This window comes from Leptonychotes weddellii, chromosome 7, assembly GCF_054177405.1.
Source record: "Leptonychotes weddellii isolate Sample4059 chromosome 7, ASM5417740v2, whole genome shotgun sequence".
NCBI classification, from domain to species: Eukaryota; Metazoa; Chordata; class Mammalia; order Carnivora; family Phocidae; genus Leptonychotes; species Leptonychotes weddellii.
In genome coordinates, this window is record NC_138375.1 from 5,400,425 (window position 1) to 5,417,027 (window position 16,603).

The 16,603-nt window shown below is 43.9% G+C and overlaps 1 protein-coding gene across 5 annotated transcripts in view; it reads left to right on the top strand.

Annotated features, from left to right (window-relative positions):
• The window catches only part of MTRR (5-methyltetrahydrofolate-homocysteine methyltransferase reductase), a 39,476-nt gene that overhangs the window by 4,657 nt on the left and 18,216 nt on the right, over positions 1-16,603 (top strand). For 4 of the 5 annotated variants that reach the window (XM_081825869.1, XM_081825867.1, XM_081825871.1 and 1 more), the window contains exons 4-9: positions 1,299-1,416; positions 4,589-4,967; positions 10,335-10,457; positions 12,025-12,178; positions 13,081-13,169; positions 15,528-15,708. In XM_081825869.1, coding sequence (XP_081681995.1) covers positions 1,299-1,416; positions 4,589-4,967; positions 10,335-10,457; positions 12,025-12,178; positions 13,081-13,169; positions 15,528-15,708 — 1,044 coding nt within the window. The remainder of the gene's footprint in view (positions 1-1,298; positions 1,417-4,588; positions 4,968-10,334; positions 10,458-12,024; positions 12,179-13,080; positions 13,170-15,527; positions 15,709-16,603) is intronic. The other variant, XM_081825870.1, reaches the window with a different exon arrangement.

Below are 16,603 nucleotides of genomic sequence, written 5' to 3' on the forward strand. Positions count from 1 at the left end.
CCCACCTCCAGTGATTCTTACTTAATTGTTTGGAGGTGGAGCCCTGGCATCAGTGGTTTTAAAAACTCCTAGGTGATTCAAATATGCATCCCAGGTTAGGAAACACTGGCCTAGGGCTCTGTGAAGTATAGATTAAAAAACTAAGATAAAGGATCAGAAGGACCAGCTCAGTAAGATAGGACACCAGGGAGAGAATTCAGAGCCCGTATTCCTGGCTTGTGATCTGTGTTCCTTAAATCCTCCTTGAGAATTACTTTGGGGGAGGGTATCTGATAAAGATGGATTATGCTATGATAAGTAACTGATTAGAAATTTGAGGTTATGACCCTGGCTAAGATCTCTCTTGTATAACTTATTTTAGAATATTTACATTTTTTATTCAGGTTTTTCTAATTTCTTTATTTTGAAGAATGAACATGTATGTGTTGCTTTAAAAAAATTACTCAAAAAAAGTATCCAAGCATTCTAGTCACTCCGAGGCCATTTATGGACCCCCCCCCAACAATTGCTCACCCTGTTCTTTTTTTTTGTGGAAGTACATGGAGATGATTAAACAACTGAGAAATTGATGCTTTTAATCTTAAATTTTTAACCAAGTATGAAAATGTTAGTCCATTTTCTTACCAGGAAACATAGCAGTTCCTAATTCATCTAACACAATGATTGTGTTGCAGATGTACCTGTCTATGCTCTCAATTAGGGGTCAGTAAAATCAATAAAGGCCAGATGATAAATATTTTAGGCTTTGCAGATCATGTGTTCTTTATAACAACTACTTAACTCTGCTGTTGCAGCTGGAGAGCTGCCATAAACAGTGGGTGAACAAGTGGACTTGGCTGTGGTCCAACACAGCTTTATGGAGAAAGACTGAGTGGTGTTTGGCCCACAGGCTGTAGTTTGCAGACCTCTTCACTAGATCAGAAAAGTCTGCAAATACAGATACTATGTTTTTTTAACCTAATTATTTTAAAATTATTTTTTAAGATTAATCTTTTAAGATTAAGATGAAATATTCTTTTAAGATTCCCATATTTTTACACAGATTCATGGAAACAAAAATGTGAAAATATTCCTGTTAAGAGTGGCCAAGAAGTGTTTGTTTCTGTTTTGATGGGCCTGGCACTTTAATATTGTAAAATAGAAGGCAAATATTTGTATTACTCAAGGAAAGCCTCAGAAGATATGAAGGTGTGCATTATTAATCAGAGCATGGAATGGTATTGTTTTAAATATTTGTATCTCTTCTTTAAATTTAAACCTTACTGTGTGTGCACTCATAACCTATTTGGGCTCCTTAGGGCTCGGTGATTCAGAATACACATACTTCTGTAATGGCGGGAAGATCATTGATAAGCGACTTCAGGAGCTTGGTGCCCAGCATTTCTATGACACGGGACATGCGGATGACTGTGTGGGGTAAGAGCAGCGTGCTTCTCCTCCGCCATTTCCAGTCAGCCCTTCTGTGTACTGGATGAAAGTTTGTGAGTTTATAAAATATGATGATTTTTGATTTAGCGCTGAAGCTTTTATTTTGAGAGTGTTATTTTCCTTTTGTTAGCTTTTTTTCTAGGACCAAAGATCAGCCAGGGCTTGATTTATGTATTCTGTTGACTTTTTTAAGTGCCTCGCGCATCTTGGTAGCTGCTAATGGAAGAAATTTGAAAAGATGCCCCAGGAAAGTTATCTTTGTCTTGAGGTGTGTAGGCATTTGTAGAAGTCCGCATTTTCTTTCTTTTTTTTTTTTTTGAAGATTTTATTTATTTATTCATGAGAGACAGAGAGAGAGAGAGAGAAGCAGAGGGAGAAGCAGGCTCCCAAGGAGCAGGGAGCCCGATGCGGGACTTGATCCCAGGACTCTGGGATCATGACCTGAGCCGAAGGCAGACGCTTAACTGTCTGAGCCACCCAGGCACCCGAAGTCCGCATTTTCTTTAGGAACTTTGATAGCCTGTGCGTTTGCTTCTCTGCCGTGCACGCACAGTGATTGGATGCGGGCCCTCACATGGAGGGTGCCCAGCAGAGAACACAGACCAGAGGCGTTCACAGCACGCTGCGTGCCTTGGCTCTCTCCTTACCATCCTAATGGCCGCTTGCCACCATGCCAGCCAGAAAAATAATTCCTGTTTCCATTAGTTTACTCTTGTTTTTACAGTTCGGTATTTCACCCTATGTGCTACCTTTCAAATCCTCTTCATGTCTTTATTCAAAGATCTTTTTTTTTTCTTAAATTTTTAATTTTTTAAAGATTTTATTTATTTATTTGAGAGAGAGAGAATGAGAGAGAGCAAGCACATGAGAGGGAGGAGGGTCAGAGGGAGAAGCAGACTCCCTGCCGAGCAGGGAGCCCGATGCGGGACTCGATCCCGGGACTCCAGGATCATGACCTGAGCCGAAGGCAATCGCTTAACCAACTGAGCCACCCAGGCGCCCCTTTATTCAGAGATCTTATAGATGTTGTCCTACAACTAAGTTTATCATTTAGCCTTTGGCTATTTCCGCAGATGACAGCACAGCCACTTGATTTTTTTCCTATTTGGTGTATATATTAACTTCTTACTCACTTGATCTTTGTTTATGAATGACAAATTCAGCGAATGTCTTGCTTTTCTGCATAGCACCACCTTGCACAGATGTGCTGGAGACACTTCTCCTTCCACGTAGCTCACCCTCCACTTCATCATTTTCTTTGGTGGCGATGAGCTGGTTTTTCCCCACATCCCCAGTGCATATGGTCTTGATTGTGATGAAGCTCTACCATATTGCCTTGCATGTTCACCTTTTAGTTTTGTCTCTTTATATTGATTTTGTGTGTTTGTGGGTTTTGTTGTTTTTTGCCAGAGTCCTGTTGCCATTAAGTGTTTATTGTCTCATGAGCCATTTACTTGCTCACTTCTTCCAGAACCCATTGGGCCTATCACTGAGTTCATATTTTCTTTCTCTTCAGAGGTTTTCCGTTTCCCTGTTCATTTACTGGATCCAGTGTTAAAATTCTTGAATGTGTATTTCATCAGCCTGCATCTCTTAAATTTTCAACCTGACCACCTCCCTTGAATTTTTCCTCTTCTAAAATTATTTTCAAGGATATATCCTGGCTTAGTGTAGCAGCCCCCACACTGATGGGGTTAAGAACGCAGAGTGCAGTCCAGTTACCTGCATGCAGATCCTTGATAACCACTCTCCCCCTTCACTGACTGAAATCTTGGTCATGTTCCTTACCTTTTGTGTCTTTGTGGGCTTCACCTTCTCCCTCTGTGAAATAGGGGATAATAGTGTGTGCTGTGGAGATTTTTTTTGGGAGGAACAGATGAATTGATATAGGTTGTCCTCTTAGAATAATGTCTGCCCTGTAGTAAGTACTCCGTGGACATTAGCTCTCCTTTTTTTTTTTTTATTTGACAGAGACAGCAAGAGAGGGAACACAAGCAGGGGGAGCAAGAGAGGGAGAAGCAGGCTTCCCGCTGAGCGGAGAGCCCGATGTGGGACTTGATCCCAGGACCCTGGGATCATGACCTGAGCCGAAGGCAGATGCTTAACGACTGAGCCACCCAGGCGCCCCAAAATTAGCTCTCTTGTTGGGGGTGGTATTAATATTTCAGAGCTGTGAAAATGGTGTTTTAGACATAGCTGTCATTGTTGAACGCAGAATTTTATGTACTTGATTTTCCAAAGGCTCTGAGGGGTGGATGCGTGTACTAATGAGATTATAGCTAGAATCATAATAAGATGGAGGTCTGAAATGTACCTCCTACTGTCATTTAACTTTATGAATTAGAATTTAATTGATACGTCCTTTGAGTTGTGATTAAAAATGAGAAGGAGGTGATTTCCAAGATTCTGATGCACGGTTTCTTACCTGTTCAGTTTACTTCAAGTTTCTCCATGGGAATGTAGGGGATGTTGTTGTTGGCTTGCCCTACTTTATTAGTAAATATGCTACCACATTCTAAAAGGCACCTATGATTCATTCAACTTTCCTAAAGGAAAATTAGGGTTTTTTTTTTTTCTCATGTTCAGACTTCCTGAAAATTTCATCAGAAATGTTCGGAACCGGTTGAAGGTTTGAACTATTTATTTAGAATACCTAGCATTAATCCAGAGTGATTTTTTTGGTGATCTTTTAATCTATAGGGGAAAAAAAATCACTAAATTAGGGGGGGAAAATGATGGTGCATTTGACATATGTAATTATCATGTGATATTAGAATAGACTTGGATTTGGGATAAGTTCTGTTAACCTCATCAGAATTTCGCATGCCTACTTAAAATTACAACTTCTTAAAATATTGCCAACTATATTTTAGGAAGTTAAGTGCAGTCTCATTCCTGTTACCTATTACTTTTAAAATGCCTTCATTTTTGTTCTGACCTTTATATGTGCTCAATTTTTTTACAGGTGAAGTTCTAATGAGCACACGATAATGTTTTTAACTTAATGATAGATATCTTTTGTATTCTGAATAGTCATTGTATTTAGTGTTTTTGGCATTTGCATAGCATTCTGTCAAGTAGACTGCCATTGTCCCATTATTATATATTTAAATAGACACCTTAGGGATTTATTTTTTCCTTTTTTATTACAACAATCTAGTTTAGAACTTGTGGTTGAGCCATGGATTGACGGACTCTGGGCTGCCCTCACGAAGCATTTTATGGCCAGTAGAGGAAAAGAGGAGAGGAATGGGGCTCTCAAGATGGCATCTAATGCCTCCCAACGGATGGATCCTGTGAAACCAGAATTATTACGCATTGAATCACAAGTTGAACTTCTGAGATTACATGATCCGGGGAGAAAGGATTCTGAGGTGCGGGAACAGAATACAGTGAACAGAAATCAGTCAAGTGCTCCACCAGCAGAATCTGAGTCCTCACTTACCCACTCGGTACCCCCACTTTCACAAGCCTCTCTGAATATTCCCGCCTTACCACCAGAATATTTGCAGGTGCATCTGCAGGAGTCTCTCGGGCAGGTAAGTGGTTTTACTTTATGCTTCAGGCTGTAGAGTATTAACTTACCCAGGGTTTTGCTTTGTTGTTTATTAGATTACAACAGAGGTCAGCAAACTGCCCTGTTGGCCAGATGTGGTCCACTGCCTGTCTTGGAAGTAAAGCTTTATTGGGACCCTGGCCTGCCGGTCCTTTCCCATGTGGTCTGTGGCTGCTTCTGCGCTCTAGCGGCAGGGTTCAGGGGGTACCCTGAGTACCCTGGTACTCTGGCAAAGCCTGAGATGGTTACTGTCTGGCCCCTTACAGAGAAAGTTTGCCTGGGCATTGCAGAAGCACTTGTATTATATCACTTCTGCTTTGTTTCTCATTTTAGATGTGAGTCAGGTGATGGCCAGTTGTTGTGGGCACTTAGGAAATTACCTCAGCTACACTTGAAGCACTAATTTACAGTAAAATCTATTTTCCAGCATGGACTTGTGGTGTCCTGGGATGCTCCACTTTGGGGATTATTCTTTTTCTTCTTTTTTTTTTTTAAAGATTTTATTTATTCATCTGAGACACAGAGATAGAGAGACAGAGAGCATGAGCAGGGGGAGAGGCAGAGGGAGAGAGAGAAGCAGGCTCCCCGCTGAGCCAGGAGCCTGATGTGCGGCTTGATCCCAGGACCCTGGGATCATGACCTGAGCCAAAGTCAGACTCTTAACCATCTGAGCCACCCAGGTGCCCCAGGATTAATCTTTTGCTTGGTAACATCTTACAGACCAGTTTTTGCCTATATTGCCATTTTTTTTGGTCAAGTGTATTTTTTCTAACAATAAAGAAGTGCCTTTAAAGTAGTATGTAAATTTTGAGCATTAAGTTGAATAACAACTCATTTCTCCTCACTAATGCCAGCATATGGCACCCTGAAACTTCTTCCAACATATCTAGAATAAATTTCCATTGCAGCCAATCTTTCCATGGAGAGCCACGCCCTCTTTCTTTAGAGTGGCTCATTGTGGGGTTCCACGTGGGCTTTCTCCCATAAACTTCACCCTCAGTGCAGGATCACGATTTGTTTCTTGATTTCTTATTTTAATGAAGCAGGGCTTAGACGCTTGAGAAGCAATTTAAATATAACTTTCTAGTAAATTAGAACTGTTGGCCAACACCTGATAGGATAGTGGTTTTTTAACATCTGCTTATAGTGTCTTTCTAGAGCATTCAGATAAACAAACGTGTTTATAGAAACAGCTGTCGGGTATTGTTTTCCACTTACACCTCATTATTTTGCAAACTGTTTAGTTACGTGAGGTAATTACAATGAGTACATTTTTGTCAGGCTTGGGTCTAGACAGGAATGCATCCGGTAAGGCTGTGGCTGGACAGTGGGTGTGGGCGCATGGACAGGTAGAGCGCCCTGCTGCCTGCCACGAGGATGGTGCATGTGGCAGAGGCACGGGAACGTGATTTATCGGATGGGGTGCTTCAGGAGGAGGACCTGAGAACGCTTCCGGTATGGCACAGGTCGTTAAAGAGGCTTTAGTTGCTGGTAATGTGGTGGAAAGATTTTTAAAATCTCAACTAGTTAAGTCCTATTTGTGTACATTTGCTCAAGGGATACACTTAGAGGATAAGGGGTTGGAAAATGATTTTTTTTTTTTTTTGGTGGGGGGTATTCTCTTGGGATCCTCACATTAGGGACCCGAGGAGGGGAGGGGGGAGCAGCACTGGGTGGAGCAGGCAGTTGAGCTTCAGTGTCTTCCCAGCCAGTCCCGCTCCACGCAGCATCTGTTCCGCCAGTCCTGGTGTCTCATAGCCTGTGGGGTGTCTGGATCCTGTGGGACAAGCCACAGCGGCTCTCGTCCACTCCATCACTTGGGCCTGCCACACAGCCCTTTCCTGCTCAGGGCCCCTCTCTCAGCCGGCTGCCTCTTGTGTCACCTGCTGTTTGGGTTGGAGCTGTCATCCCAGGGGTGGGAGGTGCTGCTCCAGATCCTGAAGGGCTTACCTTCTGTTCTTCTCTCCCGGGGAAGTGAGGTGCGGGATGCATTAGCGTGTCCTTTCCTGGAGGGGGCATCCTGGCATGCCCCAGGCTGTTGGGCTCCTGGAAATTGTACTTGGAGCACTGGGCCTTCAGTCTGCACAGGGCCTGGACCTTTCCAGAGACTCGCACACACTAGCCACTTCTTGCACGTTTAGTGTGAGTAGCATGATGTCCCTGGTGTAGTGGGCTGGTGTGATGTTTTTCTGAGCGTCCAGATGTTCCACGTTGCTTCGGACTGTTTTGTAACAGCTGGCAGGAGCGTTATCACCAGCTTGCGGCAAAATTGTAAATGGAAGTTGTTCCAAGTGAAAGTGTGTGGCCCTCTTTAGGTAGAGAGCTGGAAAAGAGCACAGTGGCTCACTCTGTCCACATGCCATGTATCTGAGGCCATCTGAATCTGCTCTAGCGAAGGAAACCATCCTTCACGGAGGCCGCAGTTGGGGCAACTGCTTGTGTTCCTTGTGGTTCATTGTCATCCCCCAGGATCCACCTGGTTGCATGCAGGGACCAGGTTGGTCAGTTAGATGGAGACCGTCCCTGGTCCTGTGTATTTTTAGGGGTGGTATTGATACCTGCCATTCCTCAGGATGCTGTATTTTTCACTTTCTACCTGGGTGAGGGGAGAGGACAGTGTGAAATTCAGAGGCTTCCTCTTGGCCTCTCCACTATGTAGCCCTTAACCACAGGCCAAGAACTGAGTGGACCCATGGAGCCAGACCTGGCCTAGGATTCCCATTTACAGCCTGGCCCTGTAGGCCCCACTCTAGTATGTGCCCATGATTACACTTTGGGTTCCTGGGTAACAGCCTAACTTGGACCCTCTTCTAGCAGTTCCTGGAGTATTTGGGTATTCCCTTTGGCCCAGTATATGTTTACCCCCTGGAAGAAGGACTTTATTGAGTACAGTTTCTGTGCTGTTGCCGAGTCTCCCCCACCAACCTACACCACCTGTGGGGGGCTGCTTCTAGCAGCCCCTCCAGCCTTTCTCCTGTGATAATTATGCCTCCCTCTAATACCCTGCAGGACTTTGCTGGCTAAGTGCTCCAACGTCCCTCTGTTCTTTGGTGGTCCAGGTTTTCCCATTGCTGTTGGCCCAGTCTCTTGGCTCTGGCCAGCAGAGCAGCCAGCCCTGAACTTCTCCGTGATGTTGGTGCCCCTTACCAGCACTGTCCCTGTCGGCCTAGGCAATGGTGTATGCTCTGGGTGCTCCAGGGAACATCGTCATCTGATAGGTTTTGGCTCTTCATAGTTTCATCCACTCTACTCTCCGCATCTCTGAGCCTTTTACTCCTGTCATCTGATGCTGGCCATGGAACTCTCAGCAGTTCTGTCTCATTGAGTCTGGACTTTTGCTTTCTCCTTGGCCTCATAACCATCTCTAGAGAGTGTTGCCAAGGTGTTAAAGCCAGTATTCTGGGATAGTGCTCCCAATGAGCAAAACTCCTCTTTCCAAGTTGATGTTCTAACCTTGTTGGCCCAGGACCTCAACATTCCATCTTGTACATACTTTGCTGGTTTCTACTGGTGCGTGTTGCTGTGTCCTACACTTTCTTCAGAGCATGGTCCCTCACTTGCCTTAGCTGGGCCAGCCCATCTGAGGCCTGGTATGTTGTGACTTAACCCTTATTGGCTCAGCAGTTAGGAGAGGAGATGGGATGCAGGAGTTGGGGATGTGGGCGTGTCTTGCAGGGCAGAGGTCTTAATGCAAGAAAATTCTTGCTCTTCATAGGAAGTAGTAGTCACTTTTGCAGACTCAGGTGCAAGGGAGTCTAGGGATTCAAGATTTTCAACCCACATGTCCCTCTCTCAGCTGCCTGGAGGCCATTCTTTGCCTGTCCGAGTTAGGCCTTAGCATTCTGTCAGTCTCTAAGAGACGAGCAGCTTCTTTGTGTGCTACAGAGCATGTTTTCTGGCTTTCACACTTAGTGTTTAATCGTTGATTAGTTTTTCTCAGCTTTTTGCATTTTTTTCCAGAAGTGTCAGTGGAGCTTGGCAATGCCCACAATTCTCCTGGCCTTATCAGTGCCATTTCCCCATAGATCTCAAGCACCAGCTCCTGTGTACTGGCTAATGCATTCCCTTTTATGGTGCACCATCCCACTTAGCTCTTGCACTTGTCACCTTGTGCTCTCTGTCTCCCATCTGTCACCAGTGTTGTGTGCTCATTGTCAGCCAGGTCGGTGATCCAGCTCCAGACTCCCATTTTAGCATCTTTCTTGAAACCACTCTAGCACCATCTGTCACAGACTGGGTTCCTTTGAATCAAACTATGTGATTATTTTTTAGGTTATCCCCTTGGGATCCTCACCTTGGGAAATGGAGGGGACAGAAGCTGGAGTTGGGCACAGTGAGAAGTGGGCTGTGATGTGTCCCAGCAAAGGCCCCAGCCAGCCTCACAGGGTTCTCCAGAGCTGGGATGGCCCTTCAACATTGTCCTGAGTTGGGACAAAGGGGGTGGGTATTTATAGTCCTCAGTTAGCCATTGGATGTGGGCTGCCTCTGAAAGGATGCGTGACCTGGGAATGCTGAGGTCACTCTCCAAGGTGACTGTGAGCTAGCTGAGGGCCATCTGCTGACAGCGTTCCTAGCAGCCTTGCTGAAGGCTCTCTTAGGCAGGGACATCTCCCAGTGCCCCATATGTCATGTCGGGCTCTGAGCTCTGATCCTTTTCCCAGTTTTTCCACATGGCCATTTGTCCAGTATTAACTGTTTAGCGTTTTGAAAGTTTCTATCTTCAACAGAACTTAGAAACATCAAGTTAGAAAAGGAGCAGAAGTAGTACAACGAATTGGGTTCTTTATGGTTTCCCAAGACCTGTGCTGTCTAATACAGGAGCCACTAGCTACGCATGGCCGCTTAAATAAATGAAAATAAAACTAAGAATTCAGGTGCTTAGGCACATGGCTGGTGGCTCCTGGACTGACTAGCACAAGTGTGGAACATACCCACACCAGGGCCCACCACTCTGCAGGTTCTTGTGAACCTCTGTGCAGGCGTCTCCCGACCCCAAATATGTCCTTTCCTTTAGAATCTCCTTCTTGAAATTGTGCATGCATATGGTCTCCTTTAACATGGTTTATTTGGAAGACTGTTAGACCTTTACAGGAAAATGCTGGTATCTGATAATTTTCAGTATCTATCTCAGAAATTTATCTAATAGTCAAGGAGTTTAAGATATGGATGAGCTATCCCTTCTAAAAGATTGAGAGGCCTATGTCTATAGCCATTTGCCTTAGAAAAGAATACTTAAATATCTAGGCTATTTTATAAAATCCTATAGATCTTACCTGGTCACTAAGTGAAGCAATGGCAAGTAAAATTGAAAATTGCATTTCGTAATATTTTATCACATTTGTTTCTCAAGGAGGAAAGCCAAGCATCTGTGATTTCAGTGGATCCAATTTTTCAAGTTCCAATTTCAAAGGCAGTTCAACTGACTACAGATGACGCCATAAAAACCACTCTTCTGTTGGAATTGGACATTTCAGTAAGTTATAGAATTTATTTCTTAGCACTGTTATGTTGTCAAGCAGTGCGGAGACTTGCGTGCTGTTGTAGTCCACACACTCAGGAAGGAGGAGAGCCTCTGACAGGACATCTGACCTCTTTATTCTTGACCCCTCATTTTTCCCCACCTCACACTCCTTATCTTTTCACTTCAGGAAGGGGCTAACATGAGGAGTCACCCTGGAGGTGACTCAACTTGAAAGAACAGCGTTGCTCCCTTACTCAGTAAGTGATGAAAGAGTAATGGAATCAGAGCAGCATTTTCCGTGGGAGAAGAGTCCTGAGCAAGGCAGCTGCTCATCTGAGGTCAGCCAGTAGCTGGAAATAGAGCTCAGACCGGACAGGCCTAGAATGCTTCTTTTCTCACAGTGGTGGTCTCATTCCTTTGAGACTCTGGAAAAAGTCACAGACCCCTCCCCCACCCAGAAAAAGAAATATATAGACATTTTTCATATAGCTTCAGAGGCTTATATGCTGCCTCTCTCCTCAATCCACGAACCCAACCCCTGCCCCCGATCATTAGCCTCAGTTAGGAAGCTACCTGCTAATCCTGTAACCTCAGTGCCTGAGTTAACGTCTTCAAAGTCACTCAGCTATGTATTTTGATGGAGGTTCTGGGAAGTGGGTTGTGCTTTCAGAAAAGGGTGTGTCAGGGCTGTCCATGTAGATTTCCTTGAACCTCCTAATAGGGAAAAAATGACAAGCATCAAAACTAGATGGTTTTGCTTATATACTGTTGAGTAGTTCTACATTCCTTTGGAACATTTAAATAATCCATACTGTTAAATATTCTTTGTCCACCAAAGCATTTTGTTTTTTATTCTGTTCTACACTTTTGTCATAAAGTGGTGAGGGTTGGCCAGTAGGTGGGTTCAGTCTGTGCCCCTCACAGGCCAGGGCTGTGAGCATGTGTGGTCAGAGGCTCTCTCCAGATATTGCCGTTGTTCTCCATCACTCTGTAAATGGCCGTGCTATTCATTCATAGTACCAAGCTAGGTGCTGTAACCTTTTGTGCTCAGTAAAGAAAACTAAAGTGTCATCTGCCACCCCTCTTCTTCCCCTAAAGGAAGGAAATTGAGAATCAATGCAGACAGCCTTAAGTAGTTTCTCTCCCTCATAATGTGTGTTTTCATAAGAGGAGTTTTTATGTTGATAAAACATTACTTACTAAGGCACCTTAAATGAGAAAGGTTTTAACTAACGTTGTAAAAAATACTGAAATGATTTAAAGCAAATCATTGGATAACTGAAATTTTTTTCTTTAAAGTAACTCTTGGGGCGCCTGGCTGGCATGTGACTCTTGATCTTGGGGTTGTGAGTTGGAGCCTCACATTGGGTGTAGAGATTACTTAAAATTAAAAAAAAAAAAAAACTCGTAATGAAAGTAGATTTGTTCAGTTGGGCTTATTTTTTTGCAGTTAGAATCATTTTGTTTCTAATTCGTATTTTTAAAGGATCATATAATAAAAAACATGCTTTTGTTACCCCACAACTAAAACTCTTTAACTCATGGGCTTTTTTTTTTTCTTTCATTGTTTCTTCTCTAGAAAACAGATTTTTCCTATCAGCCTGGAGATGCCTTCAATGTGATCTGTCCCAACAGTGATTCTGAGGTACAAAACCTTCTCCAAAGACTGCAGCTCACGGACAGAAGAGAGCACTGTGTCCTCTTAAAAATTAAGGCAGACACAAAAAAGAAAGGTATGGCCCTGATCTCTTCTTAGGGTGTCATTGGGCTAACAGATTGGAGGTGACAAGTGCAAGGACCCCACCCTACATCCTGTGTGATGGCTGCACGTGTCTGAGGTTGGCCATGGGTCAGGGGGCAGAACCCTGGCGCTCTCTGACTTGTGGGTTTCTTAACTTTACATCAGGTACACTGAATGGGATGATGATGGATTGTATGCTTATTTGGACACTGCTGGACAGTAAAAATGAATGTAGCTATAGTCTTGGAGAAGCCGGTAGCTTAATTGGGCTGATTTGTTAGTTTGCTTTTGGAGTTAGCATTATTTTGTTTCTGAGTTATACAAGAGTAGTCCTACAATAAACGTTTATTCTATGAACCTTTTTAAAGTTTTTTGGTCATGTGTATTTCTCATAGCATATTTATTGCTTATTGAATATATAAAAACATTTTTTCATGATTAAAGGAAGTTATTTAGTTATTTGCTTAGAATCTTGAACTGGAGTTCCATCAGTTCTAAAATTCTTTTTGCGAATAATATGCAGTGTTAGTGGACAAGTGCCATCTTTTGGCTTTTTGTTCCTTGGCTTTGGATAATTTCCCTCTTGTTTGGTAGACCTAGATTTGGTATCTTTACGAAACATACCAAAATCTATCTTTGGTAGATTTAGGTGTGGCTAATAATGCTATGGAATTTATAATTCTTCTACTATTTTTTTTGGCAAGGGGTTTCCCCCCCCGCCGCCCCCGCATTCATTTTGGAAATTTTTTTGACTGCATAAACATTGCCACAAATCATGTTATACCTTCCTAGCACTATAATGTAAAGTATACAGTTAATTGGTTTTTTAAGAATGCGGAAATGTTTTATTCTTTACTTTCTGTGTCATGGACTCTTTCCTGTCTGCCTGAAAAGGAGCAGCCTTACCCCAGCATATACCTGAGGGATGTTCTCTCCAATTCATTCTGACCTGGTGCCTTGAAATACGAGCAGTTCCTAAAAAGGTACTTTTCTTTGGGTAACTATTTAAAAATGTACTTAGCTCTGTGTAGGATTTATTAAATCTGGTATTCGCCCTTTAAAGGCTTTGAAAATATGGCTTTCACACCATGTTAGGCCCCAAGGGTGTGTAGTATTTTTGCAATTTTCATAGATATTTTTATGTTGTGCTTATATTGAAATTCTGTTTTCTACAGAAACAAGATTTTTAAAGTAGAGTTTTTTTCTTATTTTTACTAGATATTAATTTGATGTGCTACATTAATCAGTGATTAAAGTGACCCCAGATGACCTTGTGTTATCTAGCTGTACTTCACCCTTTTTGTGATTGATGACAGGAAGCTTATGAGAGTGCAGGCTTACCCCTGCTTGCCACCCATTTAATGTTGAGATCTCTTCTGTGTGAAAGTACATAATTCTTTACTATTAAGTCAGAATTTTTCAGGAAAAAATGAAAGGTTCTGGGAGATTATATTGATGTTTGGATGTACGTGGACAGAATGATCCACTAGAGGTCAGGAGGATGCCGGGAGCTATCTTTTAAAAGATGCTGTAACTGATTCCTTCTAAGCCTGTCCCTCACATGGGCATGAATGGGGGAGACTTCCCAGCTGTGCTTTGCCAAATTCGTATTGCCAGTGCGCATAAAAATGCTATTATCAGGCTGCCCTCCACAAGGCCTTTTTTATGCTCTGTCTTATTAATGTGTTTGTTGCATGCAGTCTTCGGGAAGCCAACTCCTTTAGAGAGAGGCTCAGACCTAGATATAATTTGAATAAGTGTAGTATTCACTGTGATGAGAACTTCTTGATTAAAAGTCAGTTTCACAATTTTAGTTCAGCTCTACCATTTCATAAAGCATGTAAGGTAGACATGTTTTTCCTTAATATAAAAGTAATGCGCTCATAAAAATTCTGGACACAAAATTAAGTAACTTGGGAAGCAAAAGACCTTTATAATCAAATCCTCAGGCTCAACCCTTAAATTTTGTTTCGCTAAGAAAAAAACGAGGTCCTCTGGTATATGTGCTTTTCTGTCACACGCCTTCTTACCTAAATAGAACTTGGGAGTTTGTATACCCCAGCATGGAAAAGGTATCTTACCAGGGCTCTGTGCATAGACGTGGGGTGCTCATTGATCCCACATGGTTTCCCAAGTGCTTGTTGCACGTTCGGCCCTGTGTCTGGCATTTTGAAGAAGGCATGTGATTTGTTGGTCTCTTAGGATTTTTTTAGGCAGGACTTCTGAGCTGAGCCACTGAGCACCTGTGACCCTCACAAGAGGAGTGATGTCATCCTCCCTGGTAAGGGAGTCCGGGACACGAAGGTGCTTGAGCCATGGAATAAAAAAGTCCCTGTTAGCATTTCACTTAGCATTTGATGCAGATTACTTGCTTAATTGCTTTGTTCTTAACCCTTGAGTGGTAAGAGCTATATATGTCATATTTGGAATACGTTGAAACCAAAAGTCGTTATTAGCAAGTTGGTCTTTTGTCCAAGAGTTTGGACATAGCTCTGTCTTTGAGGCTTGGGGTTCAGGATGTTATTGCTTTGCTTTCTTCATTTATATTCTCCTCCTCTTTCTACAGTGAGTCTGAGGTGACTAAGAGAGTCCACGTGCAGGAGGCTTCTTGATGTTCTGGCCCTGCCTGTCTTTTCAGCCTTTGTCCCGTGTCCGCATTGCCCTGCATCCACACGGAACTGTTCCTGGCCCCGGGAGTGTGCTTTTGCCTGCCTCCTGTGCCTTCATGGAGCTGGGCCATCGGCTTAGCCCTTCTTCACACTTTGTTTCTCTCCTGTGGCCAGCCTTCAGCTCGGGCTTGCGTTCTGGGGCACGTTCGGCTTCAGAAGCCCCTGACATCCTGGGTGTGCCCCTGTTGGGGTAGTCAGGCTCTTGCATGCCGTCCCTGGCCCGTGAGCCTTGCCAGCCGAGGAGCTGTCGTGCCCACCGCCTGTTGTATAAAGAGAACTTAACAGCTGTCCGATGAACGCAGAGGCCCAACTTGTAATCATCCGCTACGACAAGAGAAGTATTTTGTCTTGAGTTAAAATTGATGAGTTAGGAGATTTCTGGTCATTGTTACTCAGATATATTGGACATGTAGTTTGAGATCATACTTGGGACTGCTGAGGTGGTTTAGGAAACAGGAAAGGTGGCTAAAAGTCAAACATGGAAGGTGATTTTCCTTAACAGGCTGACATTAAAGCAATTAAGTTAAATTCTCTTTTCCTAATCACACTCCGAAGGGCGCTGTCACTTTTTCTTGGATAATTGGGCACATCCCCAGCTAGAGCCTAACCGGAGATTTGAGCGGCCTGACCACACGTGGATCTTTCAGTCGGCTTCCTTTGCCTTGGCTGCAGGCGTTGTTGCGAGCCCTCTCGGACTACACCAGCGACGGGCCCGAGAAGCGAAGGCTGCAGGAGCTGTGCAGCCGCCAGGGCGCGGCCGATTACAACCGTCTCGTGCGAGATGCGCACGCCAGCCTGTTCGACCTGCTCCTCGCTTTCCCGTCCTGCCAGCCGCCGCTTCGTCTCCTGCTCGGTGAGTGGCCACTCTCCCCGCCCCTGCACCCAGCGGGCCTTTTTGTTCAGAGCCCTCTGCTTGGGGGCCGCCCTCTGCAGTCTGTCTGGCACGTGGGAACACGGCTCCATGAGGAAACGTCGGGGTGTGTTCAGGGCCTCCTGGGAGGCAGAAAGAATGCCTCTGCCTAGATTGTCTGTCTCCTATTTCTTCCTTCTACCATTGTCACTGGCCTTTGCTCTCATTTCAGCCAGTCTTAATTCTCTTTCTTTGGGTCAGCATTTAACATCTTTTCTGTTCATTTAGCTAGTTTTCAGAAAGGTTTTTTTGTTTGTTTGATTTTTGGTATTTTTTTTTTTTTAGTCCAATGTTACCTAAAAATGAGCTTCCCAAGGAAAAAAATTTTTTTTTTCTTTTTCAAAGCTGATGAACAGGGGCGCCTGGGTGGCTCAGTCGGTTAAGCATCTGCCTTCGGCTCAGGTCATGATCCCAGAGTCCTGGGATCGAGCCCCGAATCGGGCTCCCTGCTCAGCGGGAAGCCTGCTTTTCCCTCTCCCACTCCCCCTAGCTTGTGTTCTCTTTCACTGTCTCTCTGTCAAATAAATAAATAAAATCTTTGAAAAAAAAAAAAGGAGGGGGCATCTGGGTGGCTCAATTTAAGCGACTGCCTTCAGCTCAGGTCATGATCCTGGAGTCCCAGGATCGAGTCCCGCTTCGGGCTCCCTCCTCAGTGGGGAGTCTGCTTCTCCCTCTCCCGCTCCACTCTCTTGTGCGCTCTCTCTTTCTCTCTCACATAAATAAAAATCTTTAAAAAAAAAAAAAAAAAAAAGGCTGATGAATAGTAGACGTAATTGACAGAGGTTAATGCGGTGTGCTGTCTGTGCGGAAGACAGGAATGCCGCCGTCTGGCCGAGTC